Source organism: Myodes glareolus, chromosome 7, assembly GCF_982192425.1.
Source record: "Myodes glareolus chromosome 7, mMyoGla1.1, whole genome shotgun sequence".
In the NCBI taxonomy this organism is placed as follows: Eukaryota; Metazoa; Chordata; class Mammalia; order Rodentia; family Cricetidae; genus Myodes; species Myodes glareolus.
The window spans coordinates 100288328-100308432 of NC_142032.1; the positions used below are offsets into that span (position 1 = coordinate 100288328).

Sequence of the window (20105 nt, forward strand, 5' to 3'; positions counted from 1 at the left end):
CAGGTTCATGACCTTATCAAGATGTGAAGCTTCAGGGAGGGATTTAGCTCAGCAATGGAGCACTAGCCCAGCATTCACAAGGCCCTGGGTTCAATCCCTAGAAGGGCAAAGATCAAACTAAAACAGTAACAGCAAAAGCTCATGGTTTCAGTGCTGGGGAGGCTGAGGGAGCAGGAGCTCAGAGGTCAAACTAGGGTCTACTATGAGAGTGTATTTCAAAACAAGAGGAGAAGTAGGAAGAAAAACACATATGTTAAGTAAAATTCAAATTGTGGTGACATATCTGTTTATCTGCCACTCCTTACGTCACTTTTCAGTAGGTCAGAGAGGATAAGGAACAAATGAGTTGCGTTATTGAAGGAGGTGTGTCATTGGGAGCAGGCTTTGAAGTTTCAATGGATGTGGCCATTACCAAAGCTCTCCACCCTCTGCTTCATGTTTGTGTCTCGAGTTGAAATCTCTCACCCCCGATTCAACACTGTCAGGATTCTCTAGTGCAGTGGTTCTCAACCTTCCTAATGCTGTGATCCTTTAATACCGGTCCTCATGGTGTGGTGGCCCCCAACCATAAAATTATTTTTTTCCGTTGCATCATAACTGTAATTTTGTTACTATTATGAAATACAATGCAAATATTTTGGAGTTAGAGGCTCAACAAAGGGGACACAAAACTTGGGTTGAGAACCCCACTGCTCTAAAGGAATAGATCTGGCAGATCAAATTAATAAGGGGGAAGATATTAGAGATATTAGAATGACTTACAGGCCCACTATCGCAAAAATGGCTGTCTACCCATGGACGGTCCAAGAAGCCAGTAGTTGCTCAGTCCACGAGCTGATATCTTAAGTTATCTTCAGCATATGTCAGAATCCTAAAGAAATGAACTCTAATGCCAATGAAGAAATGGACTTGCTAGTGAGAGCAAGAGAAAACACACAAAGAAAGGGCACCATACCTTAACTTATGGTCTTTATACAGGCTGCCAGCAGAAGGTGTGGTGCAGATTAACGATGTGTCTTCCAACCTGGGAAAATCTAAATTAAGGGAGTATTTCCTGCCTCAAAGATCTGGATTAGAAGTGGGTCTTCCAACTTCAAATGATTTAATTAAGGAAAAGTTTCTCACAGGTGCCTAGTTGTCAGGGCCCAGTGCTAGTCCGGACCATAGATTATTCCTCTCGACCAGACCCCAACATAAACTCTCTCTTTCTTTACCGGCATGGAGGTGCAGGAATAAAGACATAACTCACTTGGCTTTATCGGGAGGGAAATTCACAGTGGTCCCTCATGAAGTCCTCAGTTCACATCCTGAAGAATTCTTCTTTTTTTCTCCAAACGGCTTTTATAGCAACACATTAAACTGAGCGGGAAATACACCAACATTCTGTCTCCAAGGTAACCAGGTGAATGGCGTTTTGTGATGTCCACATCTACCTGCCTGCTGTGTATGCTAGCTGTCACGTAAGCTTGAATCAGCATCTCTATAAGGCATCCTCCAAATTACAGAGAAAGGAGCAACAACATCCTGACCTTTTGTTAGGGCAGCGACAGCCTGTCTGCAGGGCTACGTGACCACCTTAGGTGGGGTCTAAGGCTTCAGAGCCTGGCTGCCACACCATATAGACATAGGGGCCTACACCTAGTCATTGTGTTTTAGTAAATTCCAGATGGACTCTGGTTGACAACGAAGAATAGCATCACAGTCACTGTGCCTCTCTGCCTGCTGCCATGTTCCCCACTGTGGTGGTCATGATCCCTAACCCTTTGAAGCGCTAAGCCCCAAATCAAACACAGTCCTGAATCACACAGTGCCCCAGACATGGTGATTATCACAGTGTGATGGTCAGGATGGAAATGGCTCAGTTGGCTCACGGGCAGTAAGCAACACTGTCAGTAGGTGGAACTTTGTTTGAGAAGGTTTGGCATTGTAGAAAGAAGTGTGTCCTGAGCAAGAGCTTTGGGGTTTCAGTAGCTCCAGCCAGGCCTATAGGCAGAGACTGCTCTTTAATTCCCAGCCACCTAGACACAAAATAATCACACAGTAACAATATTAATTACAACACTGCTTGGTCTATTAGCTCAGGATTCTTATTAACTAACTCTTATATCTTAAATTTACCCATTTCTGTTATTTTGTATTGCCACAAGGTTGTGGCATACCAGTAAGATTCCTTCCAGCGTCTGTCTCCTTCAGCAGCTACATGGCTTCTCTCTGACTCTGCCTACTTTCTCTCTAGATCTCTTCCAGCCTGGCTATATTTGGCTCTGCTATAGGTTGAAGCAGCTTCTTCATTCACAGCATACAGAGGGGAATCGCACATCATAGGCCCAGTAGCTCACTCTCTTCCTGCTGCCTGCTCATGCAAGGGCACAGCTGTCTCTGCAACATGTCTGCCTTTAAGCTGCGATGCTTCCAATTGTGATAAATACTACTGAACAAAACCTCTGAATGTAAGACAGACCTAATTAAATGTTCTCCTTTATTTGTCATCATCATGTTTATGATCATAGGATCTCTTCACAGCAAAAGAAAACGAACTAAAGCAGACTACATACCTATATGTCAGCAGAATTCATGCCAGGGTTCCAGGATTGCTGGTCATGCAGGGCACCAACTGAATCTCATGTCATTCTGAGCCCTACAAATTTACAACTTCTAATTCAGGGGACACTGGGTCAATATCAGAGATCTGTAATAGAAATCCTGACTCATATGAAGCCTATAGAGCCATTCTAGGGAGAGATTCCTGGAAAGGGCCCAATGAATGTTTCAGATCAGCACTGGGAAGTGGCCCTGCTCTGGGCAGCAACAGAATATCTAATCTGCAGGACACCCCTAGGCAGCTGGAGAGCCCCCTGCAGCTTGCTAGTTTCACTGCTGTGTGGGAAGTGTCTCTGCAGGGCTCTGCATGGGGCTCCACCCATCCTGTCCCTGCTGGGTGGGAATCTTGATTGTGAGCAGCTGCCCTGAACTGCAGCTTCCTCCAGGGCAAAGGCTTTCTTTCCATAGGGGCAGCTTTCTAGAGGATCAAGACATTTTTAGATGCTTGGAACAGGAGCCTGAACAAGTAACCTGACAAGTTCCTGCGGCACTGTGTCCTAAGTTCAGAAGTTCCGGAAGGCAGAGCTGAGGTAGGGGAACTGACTTCCTCTCCTGGTAGAACCAGATAACAATGTGCTAGCATCCCATTGGCTGGGAGTTAGTTTCTCTTTCTCAGTTTCAGCCCTTTGAGTCTTAACTTTCATTTCTCTTCTGGCTCCGCAGACATCAGATTTAGGGAGGGAGTCCTCAGGACATAGTGGCCTCCATTTGCTCCTCTCCACAGATTCAGGATCTCTTGGTTGGTGTCTGAAGGCCTGAGAGCAAATCTAGAGGGCAGAATTTGGAAGAAAATACTCTGTTCTGGTGAGTTTAATTTGAAACCGATAAGGGCCAGGAAAGAACTGCTGGCTCCTTGCTGAGTGCTGGGGGTGGGGGTAGGAGCAGGGAGGGCAGAGGGAGGTGTGGCTTTGACAAAGAACATTTTCAGATTGCACAGTTGGAGTAAAGCCAGAGTGGTGTCTGAAAACGGAGTTTAAGGTCTTGTTGGGTAATAGTGTATTTGCCCATGGTTCTATATTGTCGTTCCCTTTGCTTATGTGTCTATGATTAGAAGTCCCAATCTTTCTGAAACCTCTTGTACGTTTACTTGTGCTGTTTAAAGCCTCAAGTCTGTAGAGAATTGCTAATGTTACTTAAAGGTCATTACCCTTGCTTGCCTTTCCCTTGGTCCATGTCTGCATGTCTAAATGAAATTCAGACTAGTAATTCCTGTTACAAAGAAAGATGATGCAGAAAAATCAAAACTTCAAGGCATCGCTTGGGATCCAAAAGATAATGTCTTTAAAAGAAGAAGGAGAAGAGAAGGAAGAGAAAGACAAAGAAAGAAAGAAAGAAAGAAGGAAGGAAGGAAGGAAGGAAGGAAGGAAGGAAAGAAAGAAAGAAAGAAAGAAGAAAAAATAAAGAAAGACCCAAATGGTGTTCTTGATTATCATGGTGCAGTTAGTGGGTTGGCGGGCACGTTCAAGCTTGCGCTAGGCGCAGGATTCAATTCCAAGTAAAGAGACAGAGGAGGTGACAGGGGAAGAAAGAGACTGTGTGTGAGAACACTGGAATCCTACACTTACTGAAGTCATGGCCTTTCTTTTTGTTTGGAACACGGTACCCTTATATAGCCCAGGCTAACCTCATCTAGCAGACCTGTTCCCCCCTCCCTAGACACTGGGGTTACAGGTGAACACTGCAGCCCCAGGACTTTTCTACCTTTCCAGGGACAGCACAAGCTCCTGACTGATTTTAATTCTATAAAGGCTGAAAGATGTTTGCTGATGGGAAGAACCTGAGAGTCGCAAAAAGACAGGGAACAGGGAATCCAGCTCCACCCAAGCTAATGCAGACAGCAGAGGACACGGGCCAGGCCCTCTGTGTCCAGGCTGACTTGGAGGACTGTCATGAGCCCATCCTCTTTCCCTTTGCCTGCCCCTGCTCTTCATCAGTTGTGGACCCCTCCCGCCTGATCTTAGGCATCGACTCTCTCTACTGCCATATGTCATGTGATATTACAGTGCACACATCAGAGTTCTCCAGGTTTTAAACTTGCCAGCATATAGTGAGTACACATTAAGTTGTTCCAGAAAATGCTACTTTGTAAATGAGTCCTGGGATAATTTGTTTGCCCAGCCTATTTGGAAAAAGAATCATTTTTTTCATATGATTTCAGTACTTTGAAATTTCATCATAAAAAAATACTTTTACCTGCAACTTGATAGGCCATGGCTGGTTGACATCCATGGGAGGCTTGCCCTTTGCTGAACATAATGGGCGGAGGAGTTGATGGGAGGGTGGGAGGGAAGAGCTTGGGAGTAGGACTAGGAGGAGAGGAGGGAGGGGAAACTGTGGTCAGGATGTAAAAACAATAAAAAATGAATAAATAAAAAAAGTGGTTTATGTGTTACTGTGGGGGCCAGCCATGATAAGCTAATATGGGCAGGTCACCCAAAGGAAGTTCTTCACTTCCAACCAATATCACCTGACAGAGTAGAACTCTGACTACCCATAAATTTAATAAGAGGCCTGAGTCTCAGTAGTTCACCCTAAAGCAATGCCTGGTTGCAGGTGGAACCACAAGCTGAGATTACCTGACCACCACCCAAGCACAGACCACACAAAGATATAGATAGGATCACCTGCCAGCACACATTCACCAGGACAGCCCTAGACAAATGTCATCCAATCAGAGGTCCTGAACCTCAGAGACCCCTCACCTCCACATTACTACTATAAAAACCCAATTCTAATTGAGCTCAGGACTCTCCGTTTATTCCAATACGTCGGACATGCGGAGATACCGGGTTTGCAAACTTGATTAAAATAAAGGCTCTTTGCTTTTACATATGAGACTCTTGGTTTCCTTGTTGGCTTTTGTGGGGACTTCGCAGATTTGGGCATTATAGAGCTCGAATTCTCCAGGAAAAGACCACAGAATCAACTTAAATTATAATTACCTGGATTTATTAATTGCTGCTAGTAGGCCAACAACAGCCTACAGGACAAATCAAAGGCTTATCACACCCGAGGCTGGAGGAGGGATGTTTCAAGGTGAGCAGCCAATCATCTCATGTGTGTGGAGTGTGGAGCTGAGTGAGAAACTGCTGGTGCTCCTCAGCTGTGAGGAGCTCTCTCACACGGCAGCAAGTGGGTTCCCGAAGCCAGAGGAAGCAGATACTTATCTCATAGACTTTTACCATTTGGGGCAGGGTAGCAAGGAGTGGGAGTAGCCAGGAGCTTCTCTTTTAGGGATATAGAACGGATGTCTACACAGAATGAAGTTTTCCTTATCCATCACAAAACAAACAATCTGTCTGTAGCCATATTGTTTGAACTGAACGAACCTAGTTTTTTTACTTAGTGTCTCTTTTAAATTAAAGATAAATTTTGCTGGAATGGGGGAGCATTTGAAGGATGATACAGCAACCTAGTGCAATGGAAACGTCCTAAAACATATTAATAAATCCTAATGAGGTCCCCTACTAATGGAAGATATGGAGTCCCAGCAGGCAATCGCTTGTCACCAAACAAGGCTTCCAGTGGTAGGACTTGGTTGCATTCAATAGAATTGTTGGCCATAGTGGCATTTAATTTGTATTATATTTTTTTAATTTGTATTTTAATAAATAAAGTTTACCTGAAGTTTAGAAAGCAAAACAGCACCACCGGTCAGCCTTACTGACCAGGCAACAGTGACATACACCATTAATCCCAGTAGCCACACTGGTTTGCAGTAAAAACCAGGGAACAGTGGTGCACACCTTTAAGCCCATACAAGACAGGTCCATAGAACTGGAGGGGACCGCTCTCAGGCTCAGGCTCATCCTGAGAAACCTGGAAGCAGGATCGCCACTTAGGACTGAGGTAGAGGTAAGAGCCAGTCACTGGCTGTTTTGCTTTTCTGATCTTCAGGTTGAACCTTAGTATCTCTCTCTGAGTTTCAATTAATCATGCCTCATAAGACAAAGGATTGCCCTCTAGAAACTGACAGTGGAATCTCCTTGCCTAGGAGCACACCCACAGAATTCACTGAACATGAAGAAGTTGAGTTGGTGCCTACACGGAGACTTCACCTCTGCGTTATAGTCTCTCTGGTAAAGGAAGATCTTCTGCAGGCTACCAAAAGAAATGCAAACACCAACCAAAACAAAAAGCCTTTACCTACAGTCTGTCCTGCCTATGAAATATGCTAGCGCAGTGGTGGCACAAAACTGGTGGCAGTAGTCAACCAAAGTCGGATTTGACGTAAGGCCTGCACCAAGGGAGTGAACCCATACAAGACATTGAGTGGGCAGACCAAGAACCAGAGGCTAGGTATCCAAGAGACCTATGGTAAAAACCAAACACTGTTGGCCTAAAAAGGAAGAGGAAAAGCAAAACAAGTAAACTAAGTTTCATTTTGTTTTGAGTTGTATATTTGTGGGCCTGCCGGTGTGTTTGAAAGGATGGTTGGGGTGGTCACAGCTGGTGGATTCCTTGAAGCTGGAGTTACAGGTAGGTGTGACCTGCTGCATGTGGGTGCCAGAAAGTCAACTAGGATCTTCTACAGAGTAACAAATACTCTTAAACAGTAAGAAAAATAGTTGCCTATGTGCATCAGGAGACGGACTGTGTACACTCCATGTCAGCCCCAGGCTCTCTGGTAACAGACTGGTAAGGAGAGGATCAGAGGATCACACTGACTGGTGCTGATGAAGGAGAAAGTACAGTGGGGGAGAAGTGAGTAGTTTAACGCTTGTAACACTGAAGATGTGTTTTTTGTCCTGGGAAAGAAAAGGAAGGACAGAAGTTTGGACACACGAGGCCATTAGAAGGAACCACATTCATCCTAGTCTTCAGTGTAAGGAAATAGCAATCCTGCATCTGAAATTTGACATTTGTGATGAAATCTAGCAGAGGACTGGAAAGGATGACAACATGCTCCTTTGCCATGTCACTGAACTTCTCTCTGCATTTCTCTCCTTTGTTCTTTTCCCTTATCATCCAGGGCATTCATTGATCTCTTCATGGTTCAGTGCTGAGTTTCCCTTTCTCACTTGCTCCCTTCTCATCATCCCAGTCACTCAGATACCTGAGCAGAAGTGTCAAGAGACAGAGAGACAGACAGACTTCAGCATCACAGCAACAATGGCCTCAGTCCTGGGGATGGTCAAGGAGGAGGTGACCTGTCCTATCTGTCTGGACTTCATGGTGGAGCCGGTAAATGCAGATTGTGGTCACAGCTTCTGCCGAGCCTGCATCACACTGAACTATGAGTCCAACAAAGGCAAAGAAGGGAAAGGCATCTGCCCTGTGTGCCGAGTGAGTTACCTGTTTGGGAATCTGAGGCCTAATCGACATGTGGCCAACATAGTGGAGAGGCTCAAGGAGTTCAAGTCCAGCCCAGAGGAGGAGCAGAAGGTCAATGTCTGTGCAAAGCATGGAGAGAAACTCCAGCTCTTCTGTGAGAAGGACATGGTAGCCATCTGCTGGCTTTGTGAGAGATCTCAGGATCACCGTGGTCACCAAACAGCTCTCATTGAAGAGGTGGCTAATAAGTACAAGGTAGGAAATGGAAGGGTGTGGGACACAGAGCAGGAGACAGTAACAGATGGGAAGTCTCCACTTCGTGTAGACTTTTTGCAATGTTCATGTCAGGTTCATTCATATGATTTAATTCCACCTTGTAACTATCAACAGTGGGGCTAGTAAATGAATAGCATATGGCAGTGACAAGAGTGTATGTGTGGCCTGTGTAATGTCACATAACTCAATTCCAGAACTCTGACTGCTGATGAATTTGAGGGTATAGAGGTCTACAGAGGAGTTCCAGAACAGCCAGGGCTAAATAATAAGATTCAGGCTCAAAAAAAAAGGTGCAGTGTCAGTTGTGGGACTTGTGATACATGTATATGTTTATAGGAAAGAGCAGGAGAGCTAAAAAAGTTTCCCCAGTTTTCTGATGCCAGAGTCAAAATGAGAGGTGTCTACTTGATGGGATGGTTGACTAAGAGAGATTTCTATGTCTGTCTCTATGGGATTTTGTGTGTGTAAATAAAGAATGGATTGAGATGAAGATGATTTATCTACGTTATGTGCACAAATCATGGCACAAGATATTAAAAAGAGAACAGTCTTAGACCTCCTGTCTTTCCAGAAGGGTTTCCTGGCCTTTGGCTAGGAGCAGCTGTCCTACTAAGCACACAGCTTGACTCTGCTACACTTCCTCTCCCACAGGGGATGCTCCAGGCTGCCCTGGAGATGCAGATGGCTAATGAGAAAAGATGTGACCAGTGGGAAAACTACTTTCAAGAGGAGAGAACTTTCTTGAAGGCAAGTGGGGACCTTACCTCCTAAGGGAGTTAGCCTGATGCCTGGGAGGGACCTGGACAAGAAGCTCCCTGCTTCTTCATTCCCTGGAGGCTGATGGGGACAAGAGACCTTGATTAGTCCTCTCTGCCTGTTCCCTTGGAGCGGGGGCTGCACAGAGAGGGCATCACAGCTGAGCCTGGCTGTGTGAGGAGCTGACACCATGGCAGGGGCCTGGTGAGAATGGCACTGCGTCCTGGGACTCCTCCTGTGGTGCTTTCTGGAACTGTGACCGTTGGGAAGAAGCTTCAGAACAGTCACAGTTCTATTTTTGGGGTTAGCTTTTCTCGGGGATTCAGAGGTAGAGTCAGGAGTATTTCAGGCAGGAAGAGTTTGAACAGCTGTATGAACACCAAGTCACACCCAGGTACCCACTTTGGCTCAGGTGGCCTTGACAAAGGTGACCTAAGATCTGTTAGTGGAATGTCATGAACAGACACTGAAAAGAGACACATGCTTCCCTAAGATTGCCTTCCCAACCCAAGCTCAGTTCCTATGAGAACTCCCCATCAGAACAGTGAATTTCTGTCTTCCAGCCCCATTAGGCAGTCTAAATTTGTTTCCATTTTCTTATCCCTGAAGAACCAAATACAGAGTGAGGCAAAAAACATTCAGAAAGAGTTTAAAGGACTGCGGGAATTCCTGGACTCCGAGGAGAAGAATGAGCTGCAGAAGCTGAAGCAAGAGTGCAAAGACACTCTGGACATCCTGGAAGATTCTCAAATTGAGATGGAGAGCCATAGGGAGTCAGTGAGAGATACCATCTCAGATCTGGAGCATCGCTTGCAGTGCTCAGCCATAGAGATGCTGCAGGTAAGACTGCAAGAGGTCCAGAATCTGAGAGTCAGGAGACCTGGAAATCATTTCGCTCCCTCTGTGCTGCTGTGACCTCCTTGGGGAGGACAGTAGGGCTCTCTAGGCTCTCCCTGAAATCCTTCCTGAATCAGTTTCAGAGGCTGGGGAATCATTGAAAGCATAGATGGCAAGAGGAAATAGCATGTTTTAGTTTATCAAGTACAGTACAAAAGCTGAACCTTGAGGAGAAGATCTGTTGCATCATGGGTAGTTACCCCCTGCTGTAATGTGAGCATGCGTGAAGCATATACAACAGCCATTAGTCACTTTATCTGAATTTGAAATGATTGGAAATGGTTTCTCTCCATGGATGTTTGAAGCCTTTCACCCCACTGCCCTCATTCAGTGGTCTGGTCAGTGGGAGGGGAGTTGCCATCCAAGACCTCAGAGAGTTTTTCTTACTCTGTTTTTGAGTTTCCAAGTTGAAAGATACCTTCTTTATCCTAACAGGTATAAAGTTTGTATTGTATTTTATCTCTATCACAGTTTTAAATCATTTAAACCAAAGGCATATTCTGGCAATGAATATCTCTGTAAGAATTTGTTTCTTTTGTCTGAATTGTCAATCTTGATAGTTCATGAAAATTTTCAAGCTCTTTTAATTTCTTGGTTTCTATCGTGTTGATTTAATTATTATTGAGGACACTCATTTATTACCAGTATTAGATGGAATTAGACATATTTGGCTAAACTAAGCTAGTTCACATAGATAGTAACTACAGCTGACATACTCTACATACCTGAAATTGTATCTCTTGATTAAAAAATCTGACTCCAGCCCCTGATGATCCAAAACCTAATCCTTAGTTTATGAGATCAGTTTTTGGAAAGGACACTTATTTAAATACGATCACTTAGTGTTGTTTTTTTTCTTTTACCCAGCTGGTTTAGTATAACATAACTGCTCCAAATGCAGCCAAGTTACCACAAATGGCAATACTTGCTTTGAATGTCTAATATTTTAACCTACATGTTTATTATATCGTGTTTTTCCATTCCTCTGGTGATTAGTTCTCCAGTGGACTCTATTTTATCTACTATGATAATGACTCAGTGAACGTGAGTATATAGATGTCTCAGTGAGGACAAGTTTAAACATCAGAGTTCACCTATAACTAGAATTCTAGTTCTCACCGAACTCTTTTTATTATGGATACACATTTTTAGGTTTATGTTATATAAAATATGGGCCAAGCACCTACTGCCTGTGAGAGCGTCTCATACACAGAAAGAAAAACAAGAGAAGAACATAACTTTGTAAATGAAAAATAAGCTTCCCAACCTGCAGCCAGGCATCCTTTAATCCCAGCAGTTAGAATGCAGAAGCAAATGAAGGTAGATGGGTTCAGGCCAGCCTGGTCAAAATAGTGAGTTCTGGGCCAGCAGAGTTACATAGTAAAAAACAAACATGGTCAAGGTGGATAGAGGAAGAGACTACAGGATTTACAGCTTTAAATGTAAAGGCCCAGGGATCATTGTGGAAGGAGGGCAGAAAACATGCAAGAGCGCGAGGTGGTGGATGAGTACAAGAGGAACAGCGTCTTCTGGACACAGCTTAGCAGCAGCACACATGACCTGGGATTGGCTGTGACACCAGACCCAAGACCTGTGGAAGCCTAAACCACACCAAATCCACTACGGAAAATGGACTTCCGTGGGAAATTTAACCAGACCCAAGGAGCTTCTAGTAATAGTTATCTGTAAGGAGAAAGATCACAATTCTCGAAGAATCTAACTTTAGTTAAATCTACCAATATCTGGTGGAATGTGCACATGTGAGAACACTTGCATAGTGTTAGGTCTCAATCCGGGGACGAAGGACTCACAGAGCTGCCTACTAAACGTAGCAAAGTGGGCCTGGAGGGTCAGGCCTTGATTTCTGTCCCATAAAAAAGGAGCCAAGTTAATATTGGAAAGCAGAAAAGGGATATTTATTAATGTGGCCACATTTGGAAGATGGACAAAAAGATTTAAAAAAAAAACCCACTATCCATCTTCATTTTCTCTAAGTAAGATCAAGGTTTAAACAGAGACCCAAATATATGCACACATGAGTAGTCCTTGCCAAGGTATGGTCTCCCATCATTATCTGGTACAGACTCAGATTTTATGTGGTCTGGCAAGTAACGAAAACAGCCTGAAATCTTTTAGGAGGCCTGCTCTCCGTCTGGCTAGCGGTGCTTTCCTTCTCCCAGTGTGAGATTCCTGGAGAAATTCCACTTTTAGATGGGGTCATTGTTTCAATGATTTGTCAAATTGAGAAGCACACATGTGTCTTTAGATTGACTTCTTTTCTTGCCAGGAAAACTACAGAGAAAGAAGAAAGGGAAAGAGAGAGATGGTTAACTGGACTTAAGTATCAAACAATCTAAGCTTCTGGCCCTTGTGGCTTCTTCATTATTAACATATTGAATTGTGTCTAAATGACTTAAATAATTTGGAAATAAGTTTCTAAGACATGTTAGTTGCAAGGATGGTGATAGATAGCTGACATGGAACTTGGAAAAGACACATGTGTTTATATGTTTAGTTGTATGCACAGCAAACCTATGTAAGTTTTCAAACTATCATTTATTCATCTTTGGTCTCCAAATTCTTATAGTTTGAGACAGAAAATATTGTACCAGGATACATACAAGACAATTATTTGTTTCTTATTTATTTCATGTCTTGGAGAACTTTTGGTGACAGATTTGATTCTCTTTGACTTTGTCTCTGCACCCATTGAGAGAGTGTGACTGTGCAGAGCAAGAACATGCAGAACATGATATTTACTGTGTTTTCTCCATTCCCTCTAGGGTGTGAATCATGTCCTAACAAGGTATGTGTGGGCTGATATGGAAGAATAGCCCTATTGTGTGATGAGAATGATTTAGTATCTGACTAAAATAAATTTCTCATGGGTTTGGGGGAATTTAAGAAAAGTGTTATTCTGAAGTTGCAGTAAGAAGGAGGAGGAGGATGCAGGGAAAGACAGGCTCTGACTGTTTTGTAACTACTGGGAACTGATTTGATTCTTTTAGGGGTCTGGGTAAGGGGAGTCACAGAGTTAGGCTCAGCAGTGGGAAGAGGCAAATGGAGCCACAGGAGCTTTCAGACTCCTTGTGTTTCCATCTTTCTGTCCGTGCTCTGTGCTTGTGTCTGGCTCTGTCTGCAGCTCACAGGTACTTGATTCACAGATTCATCCTAGGTAGGGTATGTCTTCCTTGTCTGCAGTGCTCACAGAATTGTATACTCAGAAAAATTCATGTGGATCTGTGTATTTCTCATGGGAATAGAAAAGTGTCCACAACTGCTCAGTGTGAACCACACACTTCAGAAGACTGGAAAGCTGTGCCCTTGTGTGTAGAGAATCACCCCCAGGCTGTTGGCAGCAGGCTCCTTCTGCCTATGACATATGGAGCTAATGTCAGCATGAATTTGTTGTTCCTTTCCTCTTTTCCATAATAGTCATCTCAAAAAAGCTCTTAAAGATTCAGAAGCTGGCCAAGAGTGTCCATAATAACAAAAATGTTTGAAGTCTTGGCTTTCTCCAGATGGTTTTTCGTGTGACTCTCTTACCCAGGAGCAGCTTCTGTACCCTGACTTTAGACTGTCCTGGAAAACCACATTTATTTATTTGCCTGTTTGTTTGTTTGTTTGTTTGTTTCTGTCTGTCTCTCTCACTCACTCACTCACTGTCTGTCTGTCTGCCTGTATTTTTACTTTTTCAGACAGGTCTTCTCTCTGTAGCCTTGGTTGGCCTGAAACTCACTCTGTAGACCAAGCTGACATTGACCTCAGAAATTTACCTGCCTCTGTGTCCAGAGTGCTGGGATGAAAGGTTTGTGACTCCATGCCAAGCCCATACTTTATTTTTTTTACTTGCATTAGTTTTATTTGTTTTTAAATTTACTAATTGATTATTTCTTAAGAGTTCTGAGAAGTAAAAGGGAGAGTAGGAACAAGTTGTTTGACTGTACAAGTAAGGATCTTAGACTTAACTAGCATCGCACTGCAAGTAAGCGGGAGGCGTCATGAGTGTGTTTCTCATGTCTGCAGAGTTAGTATCTACCCTCTCTTTCCCTGCTCAGTATTCTCAGGAGAGCTCCAGGACCTCTATGGTTAGAATGATAGGGAGTAATCAGGAGTCCATGCTAGTCAAAAGTCACACTTTCTGAGATGTAGAGGTTAATCTTTTCTCTCTAGGAGTCAGAATTTAAGACTGAAACAGCCAAAAATTTTTCCGAGAAGACAAAAAAGGATCTTCCGAGTTCCAGATCTGAAAGGCATGCTGCAAGTGTTTCAAGGTGAGAGGAGCTACATTCTGTGATTACCTGGGTGACTCTAGGGGTCCCGGGGCTGCACTCTCTGGATAGAAAGAGATGTCTCTGATGATGGGTAGAGGAAATCAGAAGAGTAGATAATGAATCCCCATGATGATATTTAATGGACATCATCATTCATCCTGTGCTATATCACAATTACCAGACCTTTCCCCACTCTGCAGATCACATTGACTTAATGTTCTGATTCACTTGCTTGCATTTAATGCTGTGCATTTTCATCATTTCAGGACTTCTGGATGCCCAGCGCCACTGGGGTAAGGAGAAATCACACATCAGCCTCTCTCATCTTAATGTCTTTCAGAGTTTATTTCTCTCCTAATACTTACGTTTTATGTTTCTGCTCCCAGTATGCACAGCATCTGCCTCTCCTTGACTTCAAACTCGGCTCCTCCATGTTCCTCCTCACTTTCTGCTTAGGCTTCAGCTCCTTATATCACCAATAAGACAGTACCTTGCCTCCCATGTGACACCTATATGTCTCATTTTTCTGCAGTTCACGTGACCCTGCATCAAAAACACAATAAAAACATTGTCATTAATGAAGACAAAAGACAAATACAACATCGAAATGGTAAAAGAAATTCTCAAATTTCTAAGACCTATAATTTGGGTGTCCTGGGGTATCCAGCTATCCACTCAGGGAAACATTACTGGGAAGTAGACGTGTCTGGATGCGATGCCTGGCTCCTGGGAATAAATGATGGAAGATGTGCTCGACCCCAGCTTCCTGCAGCAAATGAAAAGGACTTCAGAGTCAAATATAATTCTGATGTTAACCAAGATGTATATTATCGGCTTCAATATGCCTTTGACCGTAAATACAAACAAGATTTTGGGGATGACCAATATGTGAATTATCAACCTAAACATGAAGTTGAAGATGATTTTGATGATGAACAGCATGTAAATTATCAGCCCAAATGGGGTTACTGGGTTATTGGGATGAGGAGCAGGTCTGTATATAATGCCTTTGAAGAGTGTTCCGTCACCCACAATGCCAGTGTCTTGCTCCTCTCTCTCACTCGTCCTCCCACTCATGTTGGAGTTTTCCTGGACCGTAAAGCTTGCACTCTCTCATTTTATGATGTTTCCAACCATGGAGCTCTCATCTATAGATTCTGTGAACCAAACTTCCCTGATGCCGTTTATCCATATTTTAATCCTATGACATGTTCAGAGCCATTGACAGTCTGTGGGCCGCCCTCCTAAGCCATCACCCATGTCTGCACAGTGTCCCTGTGTCTGATGCATCTATATGTCTGAGCTCTGGGGAATCATTTTAACTTTTTCTACTTTTGTCTTCCCATGTCAGTGACCTTCACATCTAAATACAAACCAGTATTGGTTCTTTTCCTTGATCCAGTTTATTGTCTCTTTGCGAGGTTGATGCAGTTGAGTCTTTCTGTGTATTACTTTCATTGGTTAATAAAGAGACTGCTTGGCCTGATAGGTCAGAACATAGGTAGGCAGGGAAGACAGAACAGAATGCTGGGAGGAAGAAGGCAGTGAGGCAGACGCTATAGCTCTCCTCTCCAAGCTGGACACAGGTTAAGATCCTTCCTGGTAAGCCACCACCTCGTGGTGCTACACAAATTATTAGAAATGGGTTAATCAAGATGTGAGAGTTAGCCAATAAGAGGCTGAAACTAATGGGCCAAGCAGTGTTTAAAATGAGTACAGTTTCCATGTAATTATTTCGGGTAAAGCTAGCCGGGATCCGGGCTGAATGCAGCCTGCTGTTCCTTTTACAGATTGGCTCCCAACGTGAGGCTAAATCCGCTTAAAAGCCTGAGAAGGCTTAAAAAGAAGACAGAGAGAGCTTAATACAGCTTTTTGCTGTTTGCTGGCGGGTGCTGCAGAGAAATTTCCCTGACTCAGCCATAGCAGGAAAAAAGGCTGTGTCATTTTAAAACTCCGGCTATGGAGCATTTCTGGCCTGGAGATTTGTGTGCTCACTGGGGTCAGGAACAAAGTAGCTGAGACCATGCCCGTGGTTCGGCTCTTACTGCCTGACTAGGCAGGGGATCAGATCTACTAGAAAGTGTCAGTTTTGAAATATCAGTTTCTGGGCTGTGCCGCCATCACAATCTCCATCCGGCTTCTGTGAGAGACAGCGCTTTTAAATGGAGCATTTGGAGTAAAGTGCTACAATTTGTTTGTTTAGGCACTGTGTACCTAAAAGGGGGTCATTGTGTGCTGTGGCTCAGAGGCACAAGCGGCTCCACCATGTTGGAAAGGGTGTGGCAAGCAGGCAGTACCTGTTTTTGACCTAGGAATGTCACAGCTTAGATTCTTAAGTGCTTAGTGATTTAAAACTGCAAAACAAAAATGCTCCTGGATAGTAAAAAATTACAGATTCACAATAGGACAGATTCAGATATAAAAGACCTATAAATGGGTCATAGTGTTGGATGAATGTACGTAGGCTTGGGAGAGAGAAGAAAAAGAATATAGAGAATAAAGTTAATGCCTTAAAAAAAGGATAAAGTCTTTAAAGAGACAGAGTACAAATAGTTATAGATTAAAAAAATAAAAAAAATAAGCCACGTAAAAATGAAAAATTCACAGAGAGTCTGGATTATGTACATTATGTTTTCTTTAAAATTTTTGACTATGAAGGAGCTAAGTGCAGAGAGACATTTCATTATATGGGCTGCTAAACTGAACCTGCATATATGTTCTAAAGGTGTCTTGACTTCAGAATTTGGATCTAAGGATATGATACTTTGGAAAAGAGATTCTTCTTTTGTTTTCACAGAAGATGAGACACTGTGGATTGCTTCTATCCCAATATGATATGATAGACCATGCCCTCCTGAAAGATCACCATGAACACCTTCAGAAAATTTCTTCACTCAACTGCCAACTGAGATGAATCTGGCATACAGGTTATACCATGAAAAACCTAAATAACAGCATCCCCATTCAGCACAAAGCAGTTTGGAGAGAAATAACTGCGCCCATATTCCCAAATATTGTTTATAAATGTTCTTTTACATTTAAAGGAGGATATGATATAGATATGAATCATTTGCATTGGTATGGATTTTAAGGTCAATTTTGTTATATGTATATGTATTTCTGCTCTTGATTAAGGTATTGTGATTATGTAGTTCGTTTAAAAATGTATTGTATAATTAAGATATATAGGTTGTTAATGGATAATCATCGATAATAATCAAGCTTGTAGTCATGTTAGTTAGATTTTTTAGATATATATGGATATATTTCAGTTAGATAGGTATTCTTCATATCTTTCAAAGACTACAGAATATGGCACTTTAAATGTTTTAATAACTTAGGGCTTTTCATGACAATGAGACACATCTGCTCCTGACAGCACCAATCTACTTAAAGAGGAAGATGGGCATCGAAGAGGCTACTTATGGAGTTTGTTAGCCATTTGAGCAAGAAACTGCTCTTGCCTGGACTGTTGCATAAACTGGACACAGAGAACCCGCAGAGAGAGGACTGCTGAACTTGCCTAAAGGTGAGATGGCCTTTCGGGGTTCCTGACTCATGAAAGAGTCTGCGAGACATTCTGCAGGACATAGCAGATAGTGATTGAACTGCCATAGAAATTTCCTGCTTCATAGAAATGTCTGCTGGAAGTTATGGGCCCAACGGTACAGAGGAATTTTGGGTGACTGTACAGGCAGCGAGATGTCTCTTTCATTTCTAGAGATTGGAAGTTGTTTATTTCTTGTTTGCTTCGGTAATATTATATCCTTCTGGAGTCTTTGATGGAGTTGAAGAATGGTTGGTTACAGTTATAGTTTTCCTTAGTGATGATAAAACATAAAATACATATAAAAATTGTAAATGTAATTCTTGCTTGATAACTGTTCTGTCAGTCCCCATAGCAGTTCAGCCCTGAATGACATCCTCAAAGCCTATGTTTATGTCATTTTATTTTTGAGCTTTTGATATCAATCGTGTTCCTATACTCTAGGTTGGTGTAAAAATAAATAAATGTGGGGTCTGTTATAAGGCCCCAAGGGTAAAAACAAGCCTGCTGACAGGTTTCAGTCACTCTAACCCACCTGTGAAGGGGCAGCCAACTCCTACAGCTTGTCCTCTGCCTCCTACACACACACACACATGGTTGTATACACAAATGCAAAATGGATTAGGTAAGTTTTAAAAAGGGAATAAATTTCTGAGAATAAAACATCTGCTTCACTGTCATTAAATAGTTGTATGGGGGCAAAGATGCTATACTGGGTTTCAATGCAGCAATGGGCAACTAGGTAGGCTAAGGGTGGCTAATATTTGACTTTGCTAATTAGGTCCTGAGAAGTGTAATCAAGTTCTACTCCAATATGTTGTAGAAATATATAAATATTTGGCTTTTGAGAAATTTCACAATCAAACATGTCAGTTGGGTATGACTGTTGCCCAAAATCTCTGAGAGATTTATTATAGGAATAGGACCTTCAACCTGACTTGGGTTGGGAAACCTGGATCCACTTCATAGTGACAAAAGGTCATATCATTTTAAAAGTCAGCAATTCTTTTCCTCCCTGTCAGAAAGCTAGCAGCAACACACGTTATTTTGCTAGCTGTCTGTCAGCTGATACACTAAGGGACCTGCCACCTCTGCTGCTGCAACATTCCTGTTCCCTCCCTGAACTTCCACCTAGGAAGGCACTCTTTGGTATTTGAACTGATAACCCCTGTTGCCCTCATTCCAACATGTTTATGCAAAGTACTACATTTTGTATACCCCTTTGTCTTCATGCTATATACAAACCAGTCTGTTACCCCAACAAACAACTTCCCTGGATGCAGACTTCCTAGCCTTCCAATACACTATCCTCTGTTCTTCCCTGGATCCTAGACCACTGGTGCTCCCTGGAGTCTTGGGCCTGGGGAAATAGATAGCAACAGTTTTTCACATCTGTTTCTTGAGAGAATGAGTGTTATTGTACTATTTAGTTCCTATCAAGTATGTAAATCCTATGATTTCTGTTTTACAGTGAAGGTGATAACAGTGATGCCAATGAACTTACCTTGTGCTGTGCTGTGAAAGAAACGTCAACAAGAGTTCTAGGAACTTTCCTCATGGAAACTGTATCCAATGTGGTGTCTGTTTGGTCTCCTTGCTGTGACTGTAATGAAGAATTGCTGAGATTGAGTACCAGAGCCTGGCATGATGGTTTGGATGTAGGCCCAGCACTCAGGAGGCAGAGACAGGTGGTTGTGCATCTGAGCCAGGCTCAGTTACAGATGAAGACCCTGCTTTTCTTCATTTTGCTTTTAAAGAGGAATGTGCCAGATTTGGGGTGAGGTAGTTGGTTTAAGGGGACACTCTAAGGGATTTCTGCACAATAAGGATTTATTTGGAGTCAGATTGCCTTAAGTAGGCAGAGAGACAGAAAGGGCACACCATGGTGTTTCCAGGAGAGTTCAGGACCTAGCACCAGGAAAGACTGAATGGAGGGATATCTGGAGAATATCTGGGTCCCTGTGGCAGAGACACTTTCTAATACTTTTTAGGATAAAGGTTCGGTTAGGTTTACAGCAGAAGCCTGTAGCCAGACTCTCTGATGGCCAGGCAGGAGGCAGGACAGACATGTGATGAAAGACTGGGTCCTCTATAATGAAACTCACTTAGGTTAGTGTGGCACCAGCAAGGCAGATCCTGGGGACTCATTTTGAGTAGAGCTCCATCTTTTCTCTATGTGTGACAGCAGAGAGGCAGTTACAGGGCGGCATGTGGATCAGAGATTCTAGCACTACATGCTGGCAGAGTATGCATCAGCCCACGCAAAACATCGCCATGCTGGGTTCTACAGATTAAAATACCTGTACTTTAAAATCCCACATGATTTTACTTTTATCAAATTATGAATTCATTCAAGGAAAAAAATTCTACTTTCAAAGCTCTCCAATGTCCTTTTCGAGTATTATTTCTTCCATAATTGTTTCATGGGAAGCCTTCCCTGTGGTGAAATAAAAGCCAGTGTGTACTGACACAGTTAGACT

General features: G+C 42.9%; 1 protein-coding gene across 2 annotated transcripts; it reads left to right on the forward strand.

Moving 5' to 3' along the window:
* Nucleotides 1–2942: 2942 nt before the first annotated feature.
* Nucleotides 2943–15791, forward strand: LOC125397374 (tripartite motif-containing protein 30A-like). 2 transcript variants are annotated; one of them, XM_087908623.1, is made up of 9 exons: nt 2943–3131; nt 3265–3405; nt 7574–8130; nt 8803–8898; nt 9517–9747; nt 12588–12610; nt 13978–14078; nt 14345–14371; nt 14611–15791. In XM_087908623.1, exons 3-9 carry the CDS (start codon nt 7714–7716, stop codon nt 15324–15326), a joined length of 1611 nt encoding a protein of 536 aa, XP_087764749.1. In that variant the 5' UTR covers nt 2943–3131; nt 3265–3405; nt 7574–7713; the 3' UTR covers nt 15327–15791. The 2 variants fall into 2 exon arrangements, with proteins under 2 accessions (XP_087764749.1, XP_087764750.1); XM_087908624.1 differs by having other exon boundaries at nt 7646–8130.
* Nucleotides 15792–20105: the final 4314 nt, after the last annotated feature.